The 24,753-nt window shown below is 37.1% G+C and overlaps 1 protein-coding gene across 3 annotated transcripts in view; it reads left to right on the top strand.

Annotated features, from left to right (window-relative positions):
- Positions 1–24,753, top strand: part of lrch2 (leucine-rich repeats and calponin homology (CH) domain containing 2) — a 111,438-nt gene that overhangs the window by 32,212 nt on the left and 54,473 nt on the right. For all 3 annotated transcript variants that reach the window (XM_088925652.1, XM_088925651.1, XM_088925653.1), the window contains exons 2-8: positions 10,558–10,702; positions 14,087–14,213; positions 16,449–16,554; positions 16,939–17,075; positions 18,196–18,329; positions 20,013–20,100; positions 24,081–24,189. In XM_088925652.1, the coding sequence (XP_088781778.1) occupies positions 10,558–10,702; positions 14,087–14,213; positions 16,449–16,554; positions 16,939–17,075; positions 18,196–18,329; positions 20,013–20,100; positions 24,081–24,189 (846 nt within the window). The remainder of the gene's footprint in view (positions 1–10,557; positions 10,703–14,086; positions 14,214–16,448; positions 16,555–16,938; positions 17,076–18,195; positions 18,330–20,012; positions 20,101–24,080; positions 24,190–24,753) is intronic.

Here is a 24,753-nt window from a genome sequence, read left to right as displayed (position 1 = left end):
AATTGTCTTGCTTTCAGACACAGTATAGACAAAAATCGTGTAACATTTTGATTAAAGTATGTGAATCATTAATAGACACAGTAGATCATAAAACTAGATAGACAGGAATTATATGTTCTTGATGGACAAAAAAAGCCATTCGGTGTTATTGACACTAGCAGTAAACTGCAAAGAGTTCTGGATAGCTTTCACATTATTGTTTCTTCTTTTGTTTACATAAGAACTTGGGAAGCTACCATACTTAGCAAAAGAGTGTTAATTAAATGGATAATGAACTAAGAATCTCACAGCTAGATGGTTACATGCATTCCAGGTGTCAGCTGTGAACCCCTGTCTTTTTTACCAGACCTAATATTTGCTCATAGTTAAGATGTTAATTTCACCATGTGGACTAATTAGAGGCTTAGCACTTCCTGAAATGATTTAACTGAACTTATTAGAATGTGTTAAAGATCAGAAAATAAACATCAGAAAAGCATGGAATTTAAGAATGCGAAGACTTATTTAGGAATGGAGTTTGTATAGCTAATGTAACTGCTATTATAGTAGTGTTGAAATATGTACTGTTCAGTAACCTTTGTCTTGCCATATGAAGAAGCATCCATAACAGTTGTTTGTACCGTTATGCTGCATGTTACTTAAATTCCTGTATTCCCTTTGTGGATTTGAGTTTTCCATGAGTCAATGCAGAGTTCGACGAGTTCTGAAGAAATTACAGTTTTTCTGAAACATTGCTGTTTTGGAGCTTGTACATGAGAACAAACTCAACTTTCAGCTCTTATGGTTTTAAAGCATTTGTGGTGCCTCTACAATTTTATTGATAAAATGCACTGGCAGCTTTAGAACAAAAAGCCTTTCTCTCAGTCACATATAGGGACAGAGAGTTTCATTTGTTGACTTCAAGTCACAATGCCTAGTCAAAAAAAGCTAGAACATGAATGCAAAATTTAATGGCAGTTTTATATCAGCAGATGTTTTTGTGAATTATTCTTTTCTAGGTTAATATTTTTGCATTTGGAAATGAAACCAACACAACCAACACTGCAGGGCTGCTCTTGACTTATCCAATTTCCAGGCACCTCTGTGGAGGGAAATCTCAGTTTTGAGTCCCCTCACGATTTATTGTCAACATTCTTAATGCATTTGCTTTAGGTTATTCTGGATGCAGTTGGGTGATACAGTGTCCATTTACAACAACAATGAGAATTACATGGAATTTGATAGTGATAGTACTTGTGAGACTGCTCTTTTTAAACACCGGGTTTCAAAGTTTCTGAAAGAGAAAATACTATTGTAGTTTCCAATAGTTTCTGTTTGCAGCTGATACCCTGACTTTATTTCAAGAAATGGCTGGATAAGATCCTTGGATCAATTAAGCAACTACTGTACCTAACAGGTCAGCTGGACTGAATGCCCTCTTGTTTAGGAACAAGTAAAGGTTTATTCCATGCTAAAAAGAGAAGAAAAGAAACAACATTTCGGCTGCGGAGCTGTCTTTGCTTAAAGGCTCCACAGCCAAAACGTTGTGTTTCTTTTCTTTACTTTTCAGCATGAAATAAACCTTTATTTGTTCCTTTGCACCCTATGCATGCTGACGCAGCTACCTGCTTGAGCTACTCTTGTTGTTTATAACCATTTTTATGTTCTTTTGGAATTGCATGTGTTTTGGAGAATTAGTCTGGTGTTGATTAAACAATTGTTTAGTTCCTTCTCTGGACCTATATCTCACAGATATCTGTTACAATCAATTCATTTTCCATGTACAGGTTTAGCATCAATAATACGTCATACATCCTTCTGGGTTTTGTTGAACAGCTGTCCTCCAATTCAACATTGCCATGGTTTTATTCTGAGGCACAGCACACAGCTGAGAGCTCTCTGTTGATTAAGAACAACAAAGAACAATTGTTTTTATATTTTGAAGCATATACAGTATTGTAACAGTCTGGTTCTCCAGATCTCAACAGTTTTTAAAAATGACTGGATTTTCAACCAGATTCATCTTGCTAGTAATCAGCCATACCAAGCATTAAAATGGTTTTACTAATAATGATTATAAGAAGATTATAAGATCCAATTAAAAAAGTAACATTTTATACTGCAATAAAAACCTGAAGACCTAAAGAGGCTAAACCAGATATAATCTGCAGCACTGCCCTTCTCCTTTAGTTATTAAACCTGTTTCCTTAAAAATGTTTGAAGAAAATCAGAAACTGGCTCTATACCTGGTTTTAACATGTCACTTTTGCATATTGTATTTGTAAATAGATGTCTCTGACATTTTCACATTTCAGATATATGTGATTAACTGTGTAACTATAAATAAAATTCTTAGACCATGTAATGACAACCCATGTACTGAATTATTCAGCTCGTTGAGTTTTAACAGCAAAATACACAAATGAATTGCAGGTAGCAAATAAACTGTAAAAAGGGAACTGCTGAGTTTGGATAATCTGCTTGTGAGTCAGATGTAGGTGTCCATGCCAAATAAAAACACGCCTCATTTAAATTAAGGAACGTTATGTAAAAACAAGACCATTTATTAGCAGAACCTTGCTTTTGAACCTCAATTTTGGGAACTACAGTATATTATAAAACATTTCTGCTATGGAATTCAGAGTACGGTGGCAAGATACATTCCTAGATTCAAAGGAATGTTCTCTAGACTGACAGGTTAAAAGAACTTAATCTTTTTAGTCTCACACTACAGTACTGTATGTCTAGACTATGACAGGACCTGATACAAGTATTCAGAATCACCAAAGTGAGCTCTATAGAAAATGCATAGGGATTTTCTATAGTGTTCTATGTGAAACAAACGGAAGCTAAGGGCAATTTAAAATGAGAATAGGAGGCACAGAAAAAAGGAGTAATAAAACGTATAGTATTTATGATTGACTCAAGAACTTACGTGCCTCATACATTGTTCTTTACATGATTTCAAAATGGATTGATTGATGATGATGACGATATGGAATGATTATGAGTTTGACATTGTTTTATAAATAGCTAAGAATTGTAGGTATATATCCATACCTTACCATTTATTTGTCTTGACATCTTGACAAGCTTCTAAACTAATAACCTTGTATTGCATGTTCATTACCTAGTCTTCTGGCCAGGCAGCATTCCTCTGTTTTTAGCCAAATTCCTTGTGTACAAAAGTGCCCTATTGCAAAGTCTGCTGACCCAAGACAGTGTCAGATTTATCTACTTAATTAGGCAACTTAACTAACAAATGTCCTTTTCTTTCTGAGACAAATCACATTTTCCCAAGTAAATTCTTCTTGCAGTGATTATCATTTTCACATTGTCCTCAAATAAGAAATTATTCATTATTTTGTAAAATTGCCATCAGTTTTCACATTTTTGGAATTCAGCTGCACTTGAGGTAGAAACAAAATAAGGAAGATGAATGTCATCTTTCACAAGGCACCAACCCTTAAAGTGTAAATTGTGGCATTGTTCAATCTGAAAGTAAATAATTAAAGAATTCTCTGGAAAAGCCTCCTAAGCACAACTGATTCATTTGTACATTGTGCAATATAGGGGTATTGTCACGGATGTCGGAAGGGACGAACCGTGGAATGGCAGAAAAAGACCCTATGCGAAGCGGCGGAACGGAAGGCTAGCCTTGGCTCAGCGGGACATGAGTTCAGGAATTGCCGCATAGAAACCATTGCCTTCAGGCAACGGATGGAGCGGTGGCCTGGTACTAGGCAGGTCTCAGGACATCCGAACGTCAATGCTGAGCGAAGGTGAATGAGTGACCCGGAAATATATAGCCCCAGAGAGAGAGAGACACCTGAAGGACAGCAAAGCACAGGAAACTAGGGACAGGACAAAGTAGGAGCGCCCGCTGGCTGCAGAGGGTGTGACAGGTATCTGGTAGTCCATATTACTGGTTAACACATGCATCAGAAAGATATATATTTTTTAAAATCGCAGTTGTTTAACTTTGTATTTAGATATGAGATTGTCAATGACAGTAGGTGTGTAGATAGCCCCCCAAAATAATCAGTCTATTCTAAAATAATGAAGTTCTTATTTCAGCATTACAGATATGCAACTTTAATCATGCCATTGTCTTCATGGACATTCGTATCAGGGTGCTCATACCATCATCAGAGGTGTACACATTTCTGAAGGGTAATGGTTGTGTCAGAGAGAGGCAGCTCCCAGGCAGCACAGCTGGTTAAGCAAAAGACGCCGTAGCTTCGACATGTCACATCAAATTAAGGTTAGTGTGTTGAGCCCACCTTAATATCTTTACTCTTCCCCAAACCCTATGAATGAGAGACAGGGTTCTGAAAGAAAGGGCTTCTAGTGATGCCGGCCACAGCTGTCTCTTTTGGTTAAGCACATCAATTAAAATGGAAAAGTGGTGTTCCAAATGTCTCCCAACTGAAGACTCTGTGAATGACATCCATTGGTGTCCTGTTATATGTTTATGCAGTGCTGTCCACACTACACTATATTCTTAGTTCAGGGGATGTGCAGTTTTGGCAGTTTGGCAACTTCCTGCAATTTAATGTCATAATGATACAGTGGTCTTATTCATAGCGCAGATAAAGCTATAGCCATCTTACTATGGGCTATTTCACTAGGGCTAAAGCCCTATTCATCTATGAATAGGAAAGATTCTCCTTAGACAGAACTGGCTATTACTTTATTCTAAGTGCAGAACGTACTGTAGGTGCCTGAGAGTGTACTGCAAAACAACAAGTGCATTTTATTTATTTATTCGTTATTCTTAAACTAACCAAAGTATTATCTCTCCCATCAAAGTATTTCAATATATAAATCATTCTGGAGCTGTGTGAAGTAACAGGTGGGCCGAGAGCCATCAACAACTGTGAGTTATTTGCTGTGGTGCAGAAGGAAGTTTCTGACACAGAATAAAAATAATGGAATGTGTTTTGCTGTGTCAGTTTTTTGGGAATTAATAAAGGATCTGGCTTAAGGATTATGTAAATACACTGAATAGAATGGCCCAAATGCTTATTCCTCCAAATTCTTCGGACTCTGAAGCACTTAACGTTATCCTTGAGAATTAAACCTGATTCATCCAGTGCCCTCTGCAGGCTGTTTTATTCATCTTGCAGTCTATATGTCTGTACATCCATTGGAGTAAAATGATTGGCAAATGGTTTCCTCTTAGTGATCCAGTTATTGTCAACCTGCTCTTGCTTTGTAATCCTTTTTTATTTTTTTATTTATTTGACATTTCCTCCTTTCGTTGAACTACTGCATCGGTGTTGTAACTTGGTTGGTTTTTGTTAGAAGTCTTGACTTTTTCTTCCCTCTTTGCCTTTTCTTTGTAAGAAAACATTAGTAAATTTCCTATCCATCTGTCAGTGTCTTTGAAAGCAGCTTTTATCGTGATATCTAGCATTTATTTCCTTTGAAGGATTTAATGTTTTACTCTTCATACTCTTATTCTATTCCATAGTAATGTACAAGAAAATGTACAGATTTAATATAGCACTTTTGGAGGGTAGCTCAGTGGTGTAGTGGTGTTGCTGACTCACAGCGTTGGGGCCCTGGGTTCAATTCCAGGCCTGGGAAGCTGTCTGCATGGAGTTTGTATGTTCTCCTCGTGTTCACATGTGCTTTCTCTAGGTGCTTCGGTTTATTTCCACTCTCTAAAGACATACAGGTTAATTGGCTTATGGGAAAATTGGCCCTGGTGTGAGTGTGTCTGTGTGTTTCCTGCAATGGACTGGAGTCCCATCCAGAGTGTACCCTGTATTGTGCCCATTGCTTGCTTGGAGAGGCCTGGCTTTCCCCGTGTTTGAATTGGATGAAGCAGTTAGAAAATGGTCGGATGGATATGGCTTCTTGAACGATTTTGCTCAGCCTGTTTGCCAGTAGTCTCTTCCAAGGCTTTTCTTCACCGATATCCAATTCATTGTGTGAAGAAGTTCCTCATATCCTGCATTTTAAATTGTTTTTCACTTAATTTCTATTAATGCCTCCTCATTCTGGTTTCTGTGCTAAACCTAAAGTTCAAAAGACAAAATCTCCTTTATATTTCCAGTTGCCCAAATGGAAGAGTGATTGTGCATGCTTTCTGATTGGTCACAGAGTACCAGAGTAGCAGCTCATGTCCTGTCCAAATGCCAAAAAAGGCTTTTTCCCTTCACTCTCTGACTATAGTAATTAAGAAGCAGAGGACAGGATATTGTTGAGTCAGATACCTCTTGATGTATCCTACATTCATTTAAAATAAAGCAACACAAACACTTTTTTTATTTAAAAGATGTGGAGCACTGAACAGTCAAAGGTTTAATTCATCCTTGTTAATGAAGGATTCAGTGCTTGGAGCTTATTGATTAGTATTTTTTATTTTTTGTCCCTAGTTCACCCCTGAGAAAAGGAAGAATGCTTTCCTTTCACATGGGAACACATGACAGTTTAAATCTTAATTAATGCCTTGGCTATGTTAATTGAGAGTAAAACATCTCAAACAAGGTCTGTTAAATGCCTATAGTAGATACATATCATAAGGTTATAATAATGGCACAAAAATGTCTCTTTATTTAGTACACTATTTTCTTTGTTCAGGATTAACATATTCCTTTATTTTTCTGTCCATATTCAGTATGTATTCAAATTTTGAAGATGAGCATGTGCTGTCATGGGTATTCATCGCCTGGAAACTATCATTGTTTCTGTGTATAAAGATTCTCTGGTATCACTCAAAGTGGTGAGTTAAGTACATCTATTTCCTCATTCAGATGGAAATGTTTTCAACCTATTACTTATGAACTTAATTTCCGTAATTTGTAGCTGTTTCCTAATCTGAGCTATTAAAATAGTTTTGCTTCTAAGTTAGCCTGTGGGTTTGTTTAAAGCTTAACAAATCAAAAAGAAAAATGAAAATGGCCTAAGGTCTGGAAGAGATTCAGTTTTGTTTTTGCTGGGACTGATTTTCTTTTTAGGTCCCTCATTTATTTTTACATTCCAAGAATGTGCAGTGCTCACCTGTATAAAAAGATGCACATATAACAAATGTAAAATCAAACATACATTAATCAAATAAAACTCCAAAATATATACAATAAAAACAGTAGTTAAATATATAGTTTTTTAAATAATGTTCAAGAGTATCCACAATCACAGTCTTGTAATTTATTGTGTACTGCCTGGTCTTAGGTATGATGAGAGGTCTCTTGCTGGCATATCTTAAATTGCATATCAGACTATACTTATGCATTACATTGGGATGTTATCCTGAGGCTAGACAATTCAGTGCTTTAACATTACTTCTATATTTCATGAGGAGCCAATACAGTTTGCACAAGACAGGATTTATATGCTAGGAGAGATTTTAGTATTTAGTACCTTAGTAAATAACCCAATACGTAATTCACTTTGGTAATCTAATCTTGATTGAATAAAGGTAGTTTTTTATCATTAGTTAGAGACAGCAAAGTTTTTACCTGAGCGATGGTAAGTTCATGAATGATAAAATAATATACTGATGATGATTCTAACACGACATGATCTCCAAACTACAGCTTAGGGTCTAAAATAATACTGAGATTTCTAACGTCGGTGAAAGGTTAAATTTCAGCATCAGCAGTATACCACTGATATCACCAACTCTGTGTATCTGTTGCTGAGAAAATTAGCATGTCTTATCAGTTTAATGTAAGAAAACTCTGTTGTATCTATATCTTAATACCTATCAGGAACCTATATAATGCAGAATTTGCTGCAGTAGTATTTGATTTAGCTCAGATGTATGTCGGGGTTTCATTAGCATAACAATTAAACTGAAGTCCATGATGATAAATACTCTGGCTAAGAGGCAATATGCTAAATAATAAAGACCCTAGAACAGAGCCCTGCAAAACACCTGGAGCCATAGTGATAGGTTGAAAACAGCCAAAATTTGCAAGATGGCTTCTGTTACCCAGTTGAGAACTAAATGCTCAAAGAGATAAACCAGTAGTCCCTAAATAACTTTCCATATGATCTAGGGAAAACTTTACAGTATCATGATTTACATATCATGAACATGATTTACAGTATCAAAAGCTGCCCAGGAAAATATTAAATGACAGATTCAGCAACCATCAGGAAGTCATTATTTTAACAAAAGCAGTTTCAATTCTGCATCTGAACTTAAAGGCATGGACAGCTCATTAGATGAAAGATGGCATTGCAATTAGGCTGCAGCCATCCATTCTGGAATTCTTGCAAGAAAAAGACAATTATTTAACACAAGTGACACAATTGCAGACTTTAAATCAGATTTCAAGGGCTCATTAGTTAGTAGCTAACTAGAGAGTAACAAATGAACAAAGTACAGAGAAACTACTTGTAGATTTGAGTATGAACTTAGGAATAAGATACAAGACACATGTAGTGCATCTCATTTAAGCTACCAACTCAGCCACACAAATGGAGTCTACAACAGTAAATGAGAGAAACTCAGGGTTACTCATGGTAAATTTCATGACATTTGTATTGTTGTCAGAAATTGCTTTATCTGAGTTACATGTAAACCTGGAATACTGGCCAAGAAGTATAATGATATACTGGAGATTCACAGGTATATAATTATATAGTACACTAAAGTGGGCTTATGCATAAAGTAAAAATGCAGATCAGAAATACAGTGTATTGCACTGAAGTGAATGAAGAACTTCAGCATACGATGCTTGTGATCTGATCAGTGCTGGGCACAATAGTTTAAAAGCTTAAAAGACTATTCTGCAAAGATAGATTAAGGTAGTAGTGGGTGCAGTCTGAACAGGCATTTAAAGAGGTACTCCCAAGATGTGAGAAATTGTGCAGTCCTGATGTTTCCCTGCAGCTAGATTCACTTCAAATGAGCAAGGAGTCGTGGAAGGACGTGGTCTGTTTAAAGGAGAATTTTTTTTTATCTAAACAAACACTGAGGATATTTTTACTTCCTGAACTGTTTTTTAGTATCCTGCTACAATTCACTAAAACATAGTAGATGAGTGCATAATGAAGTATTGATCTATCTAAACACTTTCTTGCTTGGTTGCATTAGTTGAAATGGTTTAGCTGTAGAGTGATCTTGATAAATCCCTCATGATTTGCAGTTTTCTAGCTAAGGATGCGAGTGACATTACACATACACATAAGATATACAGCCTTGTTGCTTAGATCAATACTTGAATGTTCTACTTTTCTGATCCATAAATTACACTTTAAAGCAGATTAACACAAGCTGCACCAACATGTGGTACATTAATTCAGGAGTCTGTTCAGGACCTTAAAATAATCTTTGCATGAAACTTTTCTGGTGCTAAAAAGTCTTTTTAGTTTCAGTGAATGAAATGAACTTCTAAAGAAACCTATGAATAATAAAAAAACACCAGCAGAAACATTAAGCTATAACAAGCTGTACCAATGTTACGTACTATGGGGGATCGATGCAGAAAATGATGAAAATATTTTTTTTTATTTTTAAATGAAAGAAAATGAATCTTATCTTCCACTTGAAAAATGTTTCTAACAGGTTCCCTTCCAGGAACAGCAATTCCATTGTGTAAGAGACAGTACAGCAAAAATAAAATTAGATCTCTTTAAAAGAGACACCATCTTGTTTAAACTTATGCAATTTAAGCCAACTGCACAGAAACTGGCAAAACAGAACAGTAACCTTACTGATAATGGTGTTCTGCTGCCTTTTTTTTTGCCAAACATTCTCTTTCATGGCAAAAAAGGGAGTAAAGCTAAGGTATGTACAGTAAGTGCTGTACTAGTAGGACAAGCCTTGTCATTTTAATATTAAGCAAGTCACATTTCATGTCTTAATGTGATTTTCGGCATACGTGTTTGATTTGAAACATGCACATCAAACCATTTTTTTCCACACTGTGAGCTCACAAAGCCCGAAGCTTAACCAGAGCCCCATCTGCAGGCCAGATGTGGTGCTCACAGATAGGACTGGAGCTCACTCACTCCTAGAAAGCAACAGGGGCTGCTGTTGTTTGGTCAGCCAAGCAAAGTTTGTCTGGCTTAAACCAACCCCATTGTATGCCACCCTTTTTCCAGTGATTCCAGTCAGCTGGCTAATAGCATTGCCCAGATCTGAGCCAAAGGCTTGTGATCTACTGCAAGTGTAACCCTTGTGGAAACTCTCTCAAGTGTCAGGATGTTTACTTTGAAAATGTAGTAAGACAAGCAGCTGATTCATGGTCATAGTAACTTAAGTGATTGCTTTCTATATATTTATTTAGTAGAGCGATCTTAAACAGAACGGTTTGGCTAGAGAGAGTCAATGACTTGAAGCTTATTAATTTTTCAAAACTTATGGACAGCAAAATATTAGTTTATATAAATTTTACCAAAATATTATACTGCTCAATTTAGCAGCATGATGTGAAGATATAATTCAAATCAGTGACATCAGCACCTCTTTGGAAGACAGGTAATTTTCTACTCTTCATCAAAGGCGTTTTGTCAGAACTTTAAGCAGGAGAGAGTAAGTTGGTACTTGAAGGAACAAGCATTGTGTCTAACACTGTACTGTGGAAGTTTACAATTTGTCTCCTCTTTCTGTTGCAGATCTTTCAAAGAACAGGTTCATGGAAATCCCACCAGAAGTGTGCCTCTTTGCCCCACTGGAATCCTTAAATTTGTACCACAACTGTATTAAGTGCATTCCGGAAGCCATCATAAACCTCCAGATGCTAACATACTTGAACATAAGGTCAGTGGTATTTTTGCAATCATTTTCTTTTTCCATACTATTTTAGAACAATTCTAGTGCTCCATTAAGAAATCAGAACAATATTGATTCAAATCACTGTATTCAACATAATGAAAAACTAAAAGTTAACTCTGTGCTGAATAATATAAGAAAAACACAGCATTTCCTCTGTGGAGCTTTCTGCAGGTTTTCAGGTTTTAAAGTTGGGGTACTTCTGTGGTTATTGTTTTTGTCTGATGGAATCAAATTTGTTACTCTACGTCACCACCTTGTAGCTTAATCTCATCTGCCTAGCCAGGTTGTGCCTGTTCTGTACTTTGGTGAGAGAACTCTAAGAAAATTCCTGAAAGAATTGAAAATTCTCTTTAACATCTAACATCATCCATTTTCAATTTGGTTGGCATTAAACTTGCTAGTTTTTTTTTACTGAGTTACACGTGTTAATATTATTTGTGCAATGGAATGAGTGAAGTCAGTATTCATGGATTTTCTGTGGTGTTACGTAGCTTTGCTTTTCAATGGCCCATTTGATTGACATTTTAAAAAAACATTCTTGGTTGTCAGATTGTGCTGTATCTTTCTATGGGTAAAGAGTGAACGGTAAACAAGTGAACAGAAAATGAAAGATTCATTCATTGACATGTTTCAGGAAGGAGGTGGCTTTAAAGTTGTATCTTCGTAGGTCAAAAACAAGTGTAAGCTGGAGTTCATCCAGCTGACTGCTGCTCACTCTTCTGTTATTAATACTGAGAGAATAGGAGCAGACAGGAGGTAGAGTTACAGTTCTGATGAGCAGCACTGAGTTCTGCTGTAGCCCAGGAGGTGTGAATTTTTCAAGTGATACTATATGTTTATGAATTGTCCTCTTCTGAGCTGTCCCAGATTAGAAGCTCTGATACTGTTCTTAAGGGAAATTAGACCATTTGCACCCCATAATACACCCCATAATTTGCACCCCATAAGACGTGAGTTTCCTGAAAGAATGAACAAAATTGCGTAGCCCAGAACATTCCTTATTCAGAAAATGAGATGAGACTGTGGTTATAATTATGGAATCTGTTTAGAAGGAATTGCTCATTGTGAGGATGACTAGGTACTCCAGTGGTTGAAGTGAAGGGCTTTTTCTCAGGAGCTTCATGTTCAAGTCCTGATTTGGCTAGTGTTTTACATACTGTTATTGAGGTACTGAGCCTCCTTGTGCTCAATACATGGCTCACCTCCTGTCCTCTGTCTTTATCTGTTGAATAAAAGAACCAAGTAAATGATTACTCGTTATTGTTTCAACAGGTTTAAAGGTACTGAGGTTCTGAATAATATTTAAATAATATAATCGAGCATTGAACAGGTCATTTCCTAATGGCAGTATATCTGGCTATTTTTTAATCTGCTAAAAAATGTTTTCTTTGTTCAGTTGTGAACAATGATGGGGTGCCTGTCGGTTTTTACACAGTGGACCTTAAAATTATTGGTTATTTGCTTTTGCGTGTTTGAAGTGGCACAGCAACACAGCAAAGCAAATATGCTGCAGCTGTAGTTTCATAAAAATGTTCACAAGGCAGATGGTGGTTGCTTTTTGTGAGAAAGAGAGTTTGTTAACGTGACTGGACCACGTCTGTGGCACGTACTTCAGATTGTTTTTTTAACTGTGTCTGACAGATTCCATCAGGCTCTCAACACTTCTTCATGCCTTTCTGCTTTCCTGCTTGCAGACCAAAGTTATGTCTGCTGTATCTCATACAAAGCTTTTCATTTTTTTCCCTTTTGCCATCATCACATCCAGATACAATTAGATTATCAGTGATCGCTATTTTTAAATGTGGAATTTCTTTCTTGTGACTTCCGTTTTTCTGTAAATATTTTATGGTGTATTTTGGGCAACTGACAAAGAATAATGCAGATGGAAGAAAAGCAAAGCCACAGAGTAAAACGGCTGCAGTGACAGGGTACAGCGTGTAGGAGCTTGCACAGTTTTTGTGCTTTGCAAAAACTTTTAAATAGTGTTCTTGCTCCATTCAGAATAATCCTGAAACACTTTTGGGAATTGATGTTCTTTATCTTTAATTATTAAAGAAGGCCCTGAATACAATAAAAAAATACAATTTTTTTAGAGTTTTATTTCCATACCTGATAAAGAATTTTTGTGGGTAGCAATTCCTTGTTCTATGTCTTATTGTCTAGGTGTCTTGAAATTGATATTTAGGTACAGTATGTGTTCTATTGATCCGTCAATCTGTGTATGTGAAGAATACGATACTCACTCTGGATTTGGGAAAGTGTAGGTGTGTAAGAAGAGGGAGGTCAGGCTGATGTCCTGGAGAGCTGAAAGCCTCAGATTTTCATTCCACCAAAAAATCTTAACTGCATAATTCAACTAATTGCTTTAATTATAGTTTTACAGTTTTAAAAAAATACAATCCTTTCCAGCTCTTTGACAAGTGATGAATTAAATAGACGTACGAAAAAAGCTGCAGGAATTGGCCTTCCATGATACAACATTGGGCATCTCTGTGTCATAGCTTTGAAGACAGGTTTTTGCCTGCTTTCAAAATTTCACTCAGCTAGGTGTTCCAGTACCAACGACCGAGCCCTGAGAGCCCATGTATAACCAATATAAGTCTTGTTCGTAAATCTGTAATTTTGACATCTTGCAGTTAGCAATTGGGCAGTTTTTTACAGAATAATGAATCATGTTTTTTTCTCTTGCATTAGGCTATGTGTTGCATTTCAGGGCTAAGGTATTTTAGTGTGTTATAAAGCATTACTTAGAGCATTTATGTGTTTGGGCAGCCTTAGTAATTGCTCACAAATGATATATCCTGTTTGTTGCATTAATATATGTCTTATACAGTACATCTAATCTAAGCTTCTTTAAAGAAAGCTATTTTGCTGTCAACAGCAAATTAATCTGTTTTTGTGTTTTTCATTCAGGGCTTCTGTTTATGGCATTTAGTGTCAAATTATATGTTTTCATTTTTGTTAGAGACACATTTTAAAACCCGTTGAAAACCAATTCCTTTGTGTACAGAAGCATCATTGATGTCCTTCACGAGCAAATGTTTCTAGCTAGTCTTTGATTTTTCAATAAAACACTTTTTGAGTATTTATTGCAAATAAGATGCACAGTAAGTGATTTGGCTCTTCTTAAACTCTTACAATGCAATTCTGTCATATCATGGGTCATCCTGATAACATATAACATACTATTTCTAGTTAGATATTATTGTTGTTGGTGACATAACAATTATTGGATACAAAACTTTGAGATTCACTTTTCAATTCAGCAGAAGAACTGCCACCCTGTCTAAAAATATATCCTGTGCTCTGCTTCTCTTTTTTGGACTCAGACCTACATTATCTACAGTACTGTTTTTTTTTCTTTTGCAGTCGGAACCAACTATCAACACTGCCAAAATACCTTTTTGACCTTCCGCTTAAAGTGCTAGTAGTAAGTAATAACAAGCTGGTGTCCATACCGGAGGAAATTGGAAAAGCAAAAGATCTCATGGAGTTGGTGAGTCATGTGGTTGACTCCGTATCTTTTTGGTATTGTTTTCCAATCAGCTGTTAACTTTATTCAACCCCTTATTTCTTAGTTTCTATAAACTAGTCTTTTTGATAGACTTTTATTCTTTGTTCTCTGAATTAATCGATTTTAAGTGCAGGAAGTTCTGCAAATAGCTAAAACGTGTGGCATTTCTTTGTTGAGTGGCATAATACAATTTCTTCTTTGTTATTCCTTACTGTGTGGTGGGATTTCAATAATTTTCTGTAAACCATAAAAAATTACTCATTGTAGCTGTTCAGTTGAAATACAGAAAATAGCCCCACTTCATTTTCACACACACTCTACTGAACATGAAAGGGCCCACTCAGATGTATATAAGCACTTGTAGGTTGAGCGACTGTTCATGACCTCATATTAATGTTTCATTCATGTTGATCTTAACCTGGAGATCTGCTGTTTGTTTTCTTAGGTTAATACATTCCCCCCAGAATGGCGTGTGTAGCACATAACACATAATTGTGCTTTTTATAGAAAGTCAAAACCATGGGAGCCAGTGTTGTTCTGCGAGAGTGACATGGGAACAGACATTCTCTTTGCATGACAGGAATCTCCACTGGGAAATTTCATTTCTCCATATTCAGTGCAGATGATGTTAAAGTATTGTGACTGAAGTTAAATGCAGTGTGTTTTAGCTTTCCAATTGGAAAATTTCCAGGCAGTTTATCCATCCAGGCAGGCTTTGTGTATTTGGCTCAAAGGGCCATGCATGTTCCTTTTTATCAATCAACACAGTTCTGCAGTGCTACAATGGTACAACATCACAGTTACCATAACAACTTCATAATTGTAGTATGAATGTACATATTGATTTTTTCTCCCAGCAGTTAAGATAGACATGCGTCAAAGTTTGATCTATTAGCAATCTCTCCTTATGAATATTTTGCCACAAACATTTTTGTTACGGGCTTGACCAATTGTTTTAAATTTTTAAAACCTGGTATAATAGTGAATTGATGTTTAACATTTATAGACATTTCCACAGGATTTTAGTGTTTTCTTGTTTAAGTATATTTCAGTAGCAATAGTGCTTGTTCAGTCTAGCCTTAGTCTCAGGCATCGCTGCTTTGAGCCTGGGTTATATCTCTAGCTGACCACGAACAGAATTGTCTGAGTGTCTGCGCAGTGTTGCCAAGAGTTTCACTGGGTGAATGGGTGGCCAGTCAGTCAGCCAGTTACTCTCCGTACAGCAGCGACTCTTGTGACTTCCCAGGCTCCTGCAGGCTTGCAGTGAGGTCAATGATGACACTGCTTCTTCCATCAGTACTAAGACTTCTGTCAGGTGCTATGGAGCTTGTAACACATGACTGGCTTTAACAGATAGGTGTGGCAGAGCAGCAGGATTGCTGATTCAGAGCTGAATTTAAACAACTGACAATTTCAGATTGTGGCATTGTATGGCATTATAAGGTGGATATACTATACATGGATAATACATAATCAGTGATTTCATTGAAAAAAATGTGGTAGCCCATTTATCAAACCAAATGTGTTGCTTTGTAGTTCTGACAATAAACAGTATAAGATAGCTAATTTTTCCAGTAATTGAAATCTAGGTACAATAGAACTGTCCTAGATGCTGCCACATTGCATAAAATAAAAAAGGTGTAGACCAGAAAACTTTTACACATTCATATATCTTCAGCTTCCTGATTCTTCCTTTTATAAACTTTATCCTTCCAAAATCATTCTGTAGTACAATACTCCTGTATTGATTTGATAACTTAAATTCACTATTCAACCACCAATAACAGCAAAATCAAGGCCTTGTCACAATTTATAATTATACGATAGAAAATTACATATACTGTATTTTCTATTGCAGTCTTCATGTCTAGGCTCTTCAATGTGCTGCATGGTACAAAATTAAAAACAAGCTGACAGAGCTTATATCGTAGTTAGTAATCACTTCTTTAGAAAACATTCAGCATTCTGACACCTGGAATGGAGTTCCAGAAACAAGATACCTGAGAGCTGAAGTATTTAGCTTCTGCTTGTTGAACACTATGCTTAGGAATAACCACCGAATCTGCTGTTTGCCAGGAAGAAATATGAGGAAAGTTGGTTGGAGCACGCCGGCTGCTGGGAAGGTACCCTCGCAAGACCATCCCGCGGTCCTGACGCTGTGGAGTATCTCATGTTTTCTTTTCGTGTTCATTTTGGCGCCTTTTGTGTCCCACGCAGGATATAAGCTGCAATGAGATTCAGGTTCTGCCCCCGCAGATGGGAAAACTCCAGTCCCTGCGAGAGCTCAACATCCGGAGGAACTGTCTGCAGGTGCTCCCGGCAGGTGAGCTGTGCAGTTGGCTGGTAGAAAGCCTGGCCGATATGAGCTGTTGGGCAATGCGGGGCTCAGCAGGCGCCAGGCACCCTCTGCTCAGGGCAGAGCCCCGTTCTCCAGAGGTAACTGGTGTGAATCTGAGTTATGACCAAGCCAGGTGTGATGAGCTCGCAGTCCTCCGAACCAAGGCTGCGTGTTGTCTGTCTAATTCCACAGCTGCTCTTTCCACTACTGGCTTTTTGTTGAAAAGAAAAACAAAATGGCTGGACACTGTACATCAGGGTCCACCAGTATGTCACTCTCTCCCTTCCTTGTCCAGCAGGAGGCCAAGTTCATTAACAAGGGGTGTTTCTGAAACCTGTCTCAGACAATCTTTTCTCTGAATTGTTCCAGAGCTTGCTGACCTTCCTCTCATCAGGCTAGACTTTTCCTGCAATAAAATCACTGAGATTCCAGTATGCTATAGGAAATTAAGGCATGTTCAACTTATCATACTGGACAACAACCCAATGCAGTCACCACCAGCACAGGTCAGTCTGTTTGCTTTTTATTTCCCGTCATTTTTTCCAAATAATTGTCCTTTGAAATAGATTTTCAGATGCTTTATGTATACATGACATGACAACCATGCAATATTAGCACACTGTTCTCTACTGTATCATAAAAGTATGAAGCACTGTAGTGTGTATTGATTGTGACATAACTGTTTATTAACTGTCAGGCTACAAAGCACTGTTAATAAATTGACATAACACCAAGTGGTAGTTGTTGACTGACAATTAAGGGTTGGTAAGTTCCTTATGGATTGTTTGCCACAAAAATGAAATGAAATATGGAAGCAGTGACAATTAATAAAGGATTAATTTAAAAAAACAGTGAAATGAGCTAAAGATACATTTTATAGCAATCTCTCAAACTACACAGCTACATTGTATTAGCCCAAGTCCCATTATCTACTTTGATAAATGTTTCCAAGTTATAAATTAAAACTATAACTCTTATGTACTGTAACTCTGTTGAGCTCTGTTATTATGTTTTTAAATGTAAGTTATTTGTTCAATTTAGATTGGAAAAAAAGCGCTAGACTTTTTTACAGTCTTAACAAGCTTTCTCAAAAAGTTTTTCTTCAAAAGTCCATATCTACTGCCATCTAGAGGACAGTTGAATTTCTACAGTTTTGTTTTACAGAATGGCTCACTGCTATCCCTGCGCGTTGTGTGAAGCGCTAATTTTAGTACTGCCATTCTATTTTCCAGGTTTCTTCAGCCAGCACACTTAAATGCTGTCTCTGTAAAGACTAGTCTAGCACAAAGACAGTCAGATTTCACAGCTGCATTGGCTGTCAGTCTAAAAAGAGAGATTATCACAGAATTGCAATAAGAGTGCATTTGAGAGAATATGCAAATGAGGACCACATTCTATGTGACAATTTTCAGACTGTGGCCATTTAGAGAAAATTCTTTGTACAGTAAAAATCCATCAAAACGTCTCGCATGGACTTGCCTTCTGGTAAGGGGTGGTAGAGGAGAAAACTGGGCTCGGGTTTGTGCCTCTTTTGTGTCCTTTCACATTATGGGAGTCATCATTAGGGCATATTGTTTACATATGGTTTACATCTCATGTTTAATGTATTTGGTGGTTTCCTTTCAGATTTGCTTAAAGGGTAAAGTGCACATTTTTAAATACCTGAACATCAAGGCCTGCAGACAAATGGACAAAAAACCAGACTCCCTAGACCTTCCTTCATTAGGAAAACGGATCCTTCAACAACCCCTCACTGACAGGTGTGCTTTAAAAAATCTCTTTTCATTGTCTACTAGATTACAGTGATAGGCATTACATCAGATCTCTTTCATTACCACATATCCAATTCAGGGTCAAGGCGGCCCAGAGTCTATCCCGGGAAGAAGTGGGCACAAGGAGAGATACATCATAGGATCTGTCACATTCAGCAAATAAATAGTAACTGTGATTTAAAATTTGCAGAAATATGTCGAGTTTAAGTTTGTTCGCTGCAGAGTTGTGTTCATTTCTTTTCACTTAGAAAATCAACAAAACATATACAGTAATTTGGCCAGGGGGTGCCCAAAATTGTGCATACTATGTCAGTTATTGCTGCTGATCATTTGGCCCTGTCCCACGTCTGTCAGTTACAAGTTTTGCAAGTGTTTTCCATCCTAACATACTCTTCACACCCCTTGTTTAATGAACTCCAGTTACTCCACTCAAAATGCAGATTTCCCAGCTTAAAAACAAACAGCTTTAAGTTCTCATTTATACCAGTGGCTATAAGCTTGCTTAACAAATTATTATTTTGTGAATGTATATGTGTATTGTTTGTTTATGGGTTCTCTTTATATTGTCTGCTGCTGTGTATAAAATTGCCCCGTTGGGGATAACTCTCTCTAAAGGTACTGTAAGCTCTCAGTTGTGCAGTGTGTTATTGGGGAAAACACAGAACCTACACACTGACTGGGCCTCTATCTTAAATTTTAATCTTAAATCTTAAATCTTCTCTGTTGCCTTTCCCTGATGAATATTAGACCTTCATCTGCAAGCATACAGGTTGTAAAGCTGGTTTGCAAAAAGCAGGTATTTTCACCAAATAACCACTGGAATAATTCAACTTTTACTTTTCAGTTTTGTATGAAGTAGCATGAAGTGGGGAAGAAAAAGCAGTGTCCCCTGAGATGCTCTTGTCAGAAATTTGCATATTTTTCCTTAAGATAATTTTGAACACCAGTAGTAAATTATCTATAATCTAAATGCAGAAAGGCTTGTTTAAGTAACACACACACAGAATTAAAATGACTCCCAGTGTAAAATTAAACCTCTTCTCCACAATCATTGATTTGCTGTATGATAAATTGAAAATAATGACACTTCAGTTGCTCAACCAGTAAAGTGCATACAGTAGCTCATATTGAATCCCACAATCCAGATATCGCTTATTAAAGTTTGTTCTCTCATTAGATGTCTGTGAGTGGCTTTCATTAAGCAGCACAGCCTAACCCACCAGGCAGCTGCAGAGCTATCTGGGTTTCCTTGGCTCAAACACTCGTTGGGTACCTGTAATCTTTCTGGGCTGTTAGTGAGAGACAGATTACAATCGGCACTCTCTTTTTCACAATTAGGCCCTGTATTCCAGTTTTATATAATCTGGTGAACCTGGTTTTGTCATTACCTGGGATTAACTGGGATTTGGCATTTGTGAGTTTGCATCATTTTTGGGTGGAGTTTTCATTAAGCCCTGTGTTCAACACCCTGTGAAGGTTGTACTATGACAAGTAGCAAATGGCCTAGAGGATGAGGGCAAAATTTCATTTTTTCATTCCACATGATGGTTTGAGGGCTGTAGTGATTTAAATTCAAGCAGTCAGGAGTTCAGCATTCAGTTTTCAGTATAAACTCCTGCATATAGTTCTAGAATTGTCAGACTTATTAAGGTGTAATGATTTTTTTTTCAGTATGGAGGATTTTTATCCCAGTAAAAGTCATGGACCTGACTCTGGCATCGGTAGTGACAATGGTGACAAGAGATTATCTACAACAGAGGTAGAGTGCTCCGCCTTCCAGGATTCTCCTGTCTTGCTTTGCTTTCTGTTGGGGTCTACAGCTGTCGTGCTTCTTTACAGTGACAGAAAGCTGGAGTTGTTTTAGTAAGAATTTCTGATCATAAGAGAATAGTATGCATTCATCTTTTTATCGCCTGTTGCACAGAAAAGTTGTAAAACATGAATCCCAGCAATATTGGTACTCTGATCTCTCCTCACCTATGTAGTTGTTGAGGACCTTTACTACCTCAATAGCCCTTTATAAGTCACTCTTAAACATGGTTAATGTTCCTTACACAATAAATTCATTGATTTGCTTTTCTTAGCCCATTTCCCACAGTTAACTCAAAACACTTACACATTCACCTGACTGGTCATTTCCTGCAGGTTTTCCAGTATACAGTACATGGGCAGACATACACTTACATGTGGTAAAGCTGACAAGAAGGTAGAAGTCACATTAAGGAGTAATTTGAGCAAGGCCACATTATAGAAACCCAGAGTCGAATTAAGGTAGGAAACTGAGATTAACTCTCCTACTTTTACCAACAGTGTAACAAGACCTTTGATTGCCAAGTAGTTAGGATCTTAGTTTAATGTTTCATCCTAAAGGATAGCCACTCCCATAGCACATTGTCATTCTTTCTGGTTATTTTTCAGGGGCCTTAGTTTGTAAAGTCTGGTTGAGTTAATATTGCCACCTATTGGTCTATCAACTGACTACAACTGACTACAATCTAGTTTTCCATAGTACTCAGCAGGCCCAGTCTTGCTGAGCTTCAGAGATCTGATGAGAGCAGGACAGAAGGTGGTACAGTAACTCCACTGTAGAATTTAATACACTTCAGCAGGATAAACACTTAAACAATATACTGCAAAGGAACAAGTAATAGGTTTATTCAAAACACTTACACCTGAAGAAGGCTTCACAGCCGAAATGTTGTGTTTTCTCTTTTCTCTTTTCAGCATGGAATAAACCCATTACTTGTTCCTTTGCAGACTACGCATGCTGACACAGCTACCCACCTGAACTAAACAATGTACTGTATGCTAAAGCATGGTAGACAATATTTAGAAACTGTACGTTTTCAAATTGGAATTCTGCAGCAGTTGTTTAAAACCCCAGCAGAATTCCTGTGTCTCAGTAATGCACTGTGATGCTGTGCGTTTTGACTGCTGACACTTAGTGTTTGTGTGGTTCTGAATGGAAATGCAATCTTTCCAGGTCGGAAGAGAAGAGTATCCTGTGTAACCAGGTTTTCAAATATATATAAATCTAAATGTGACCACATGTGATTGGGTTATATAAAGGCTTTTACAGTGTAATAATACACCATAAATAATGTTCTCAAAATTTTCCCTTTTCAGACATAAGAAACTGGTATTTGAAGTGCTTGATAGCTGTACGTTTAGGGAAGGAAAATAACACTTGGTTAGCATACATTCTGAACTGGTAAAATATTTCTAACCTTACAATATATGTTATTTTTAATAAATAATAATAATGAGTATATGATTCATAGTTCATTATATTTAAAATTTTACACTGCTAGGTGCTACTAATTTAAATTACTAAAAACATTTTGTAATATGTGGTTAATTAGTTATTTTAGCAATAAAAACATATTTGGTTTTGTTGTACAAATAAAGTACTTTCCGATGAATTTAATATAGACTTTAAATGAATTATGTATTATTATAATTGAACAAACATAACCTATTACATATATTGGAGATAACATAGATTAAAGCAATATATGCTAAAGCATGGTAGACAGTATTTGTGTTCTTTTCTATATTGTTTTCAAACTGGAATTCTGCAGCACATACCTGTATTTCAAATTTTATCAGAATTCCTGTGCTTCAGTCAGTGCACCGCAAAATATATTAAAATATGCCATATATTAATAACATTTCTATAACACGAATGACTTATTTTAAATATTTGATCAGTTTAGATTTGTTTTCAAGATGTCAACATAAATGTTTCAGATAATATCTATAGGTTTTTAGATTTTAATCAGAATACGCATTTTAAATGTCCTGTGCCTGCTGTCACGAACACGGACTGAGATCCGTGACGGGTCTTGTAGTAGACCATATGCGATGCGGTAAGAGCTGGAGAAAACAGGAGGTGTGGTAAAAGGGAACACACAGGGGTTTAATAGTGCACAAAATAATAGTGACAATCCGTGAGACAGTGAACGGGGAAGATGGAACGGCATCCAAATCCAAACGGGTCCAAGGGCAGGTCAGGGCACAGTCCAAGAGTCCATCAACGAGGAATCCATCCTGGGACGCGACAAAGTTAAAATCCCCGGGAGGGGGTAACACACGGACAGACAAAACATGGAGGTCCAAGGGTGACGGGGCGAGCTCCTCCAGACCCCAGGCTCATTAAGCGGGAGGTGTCAGGGATGAGGCCTATGCCCTCAGGAGACGGATGTAGGGTTTCCTGGTGCTAGGCAGGCCTCGCGGCATCTTTACCCTAATGCTGAGCACCGAGGACTGAAGGAGCTAGTCTTTAAATAATAAAGCTAAGAAGGTACACCTGGGGAGCTTAAAAATCACAAGGACAATAATGGGAGCAGTGGAGCGCCCTCTAGGGAGGGATGTTGGGCGTGACACCTGCTTTCCACAGAAGATGTGTGCATTTATTTATTGTTTAACTGTTTTTAGGAAATAAAAGTGTCGTATTATTCGCTATATATTAAAAATATTTTGAAAAGGTGGGATGCTGCTTAAAATCCTGATGGCAGTGAGTGCTCGCTGTGATTATCATTGGGAATTGTGGGAGTCTGTGGTTTGAAGTAATTAGATAATAAAAATTTAAGAAAAACCACAGGTTTATATGGATATTCCACGCTTTTAATTTTTGTGTGGTCTCTTCAGTAAATGGCTCCAAACATCCTTTCTTCAGTTCCTCCAATACCTTCAGGGCTAAATATTTTTCTTGAATGTGAGAACTTTTCCAAGGTGTAAAGATTATAATTAGATATAATCAGAGGTACCGGAGTTCTTCATTCTCCGGCACAGCTTTCACACACACTGGGCTAAACAAATACTGTATTTATTAATAATGATGATAACACACTAAACAACACACTAAACATACAAAATACAAGTAACTACATTTACAAACAAGAAGTCTACTACTTCCTGAACAACCAAAAATAAAACCAGATTGCTACGAAGTATTCAAATCCTATATAATACCTGTAAGGCCAAAAAGAAAGGTACTCCTGCCTTCTACACCAAACAATATAACCTAGAGTTAAATCTCTCTTTCTATAAATCTGGATGCTACCGAATGAATGGGAACCTATCTTACTATTCTAAAATTATATCCACTAACCAGGATAGACCATTTTTAACCTAGGGATTCTTCTTACAGGAAATCAGAGTTTCCTAAAAACAACAGAATAGCAAACTCTCTTAACAAGGTTCAAATACTTAATTCTAGTCTTTAAGGCTGATAGGAAGAGCCTTCCCCCGGCACTGTCTCCCCTCTTCCCCTCCCCTGGTGTACCTGCCAAATGAGGATTCGAGAGAGTACAAAAAAGAATGGTCAAACATTTTTGTCACTTTTTGTCAAAAGCATCTGACAATAGACAGGTATAGGTGTTTGATGTTAGTTTATGTTAGTTGCAAAAAAAGGGGGGAATTATAAGAAAAGGGTTCCATGTTACACACTATGAAACTGTGCCTAGTTTAATAACAAATGCGTACAGCCATTAAGGATGTTATGATGGGATAACATTTGAAATATTCCAGTTAAGTGGGATATTGTTTATAGATAGATAGATAGATAGATACTTTATTGATCCCGTGAGGGAAATTGCAGAATACAAGGTCTGGGTATTTTTGCTTGTCTTTATTGCTTTTTACATCATTGGAAATGTCAGCCCTGACTGTGACCCTGAATTCTCTGATGACAAAATGAGAAAGAGTTGAACTGAGCTTTGATTTCCTTTTTTCCAGCCATCAGATGATGACACCATCAGTCTTCACTCTCAGGTATCAGAAACACCCCGAGAGCTGGTGAAAACTGACAGTCACTCAGCAGGAACAAAGCTTGACTTGAGCAAAGGTATTTGAGGGTGTTTTTGTGCCTGTATCCCCACGTATCTGTCTGAGCCTGCATCTCTCTTGATTTGCCCTGCACGTCCTACTTTTACACCCCTGCTTCTCCACACAGAAAGCAACAGAAAGAAATCAGATTCTAAAGTCTAATGTCACCATGTTAACTAAAATTTGAATGTGAGTTGTCTCAACAAGTTGAAATTGCACTTGAACAAACTGCAGTGATATTTCAGATCAAAGGATAGACTGTAACATCAGGTAGTGTAAAAATCAAGAACGGAATTGTTAAGAATGATAGGACAAAAGGTCCATTTTTCCTAATGGCTTATTGGTTTGAGCAATTAAAAAGCTCTTTTAAGGATTCCAGTGCACACAACCTTATGTGCTAAATGTTATCTCAAAAGGGATATAGAGTCTTTATTTCATGGAATGGACAGCAATTTTTTAAGTACTGTAAACAAATGTTTAGTTCATTGCAGTTTCATTTAATTCAGCTTCATAACAGAATAAAATGAAAGCCCCTAAAAATAATGGAACTGTCCATAATTCATAGTGGCCTGTGTTTAAAATA

Source organism: Atractosteus spatula, chromosome 9 (assembly GCF_055471065.1).
Source record: "Atractosteus spatula isolate fAtrSpa1 chromosome 9, fAtrSpa1.hap1, whole genome shotgun sequence".
Taxonomy (NCBI): Eukaryota; Metazoa; Chordata; class Actinopteri; order Semionotiformes; family Lepisosteidae; genus Atractosteus; species Atractosteus spatula.
Note: the sequence above shows the minus strand (reverse complement) of the source record. Positions and strands in the feature narration are given on the sequence as shown.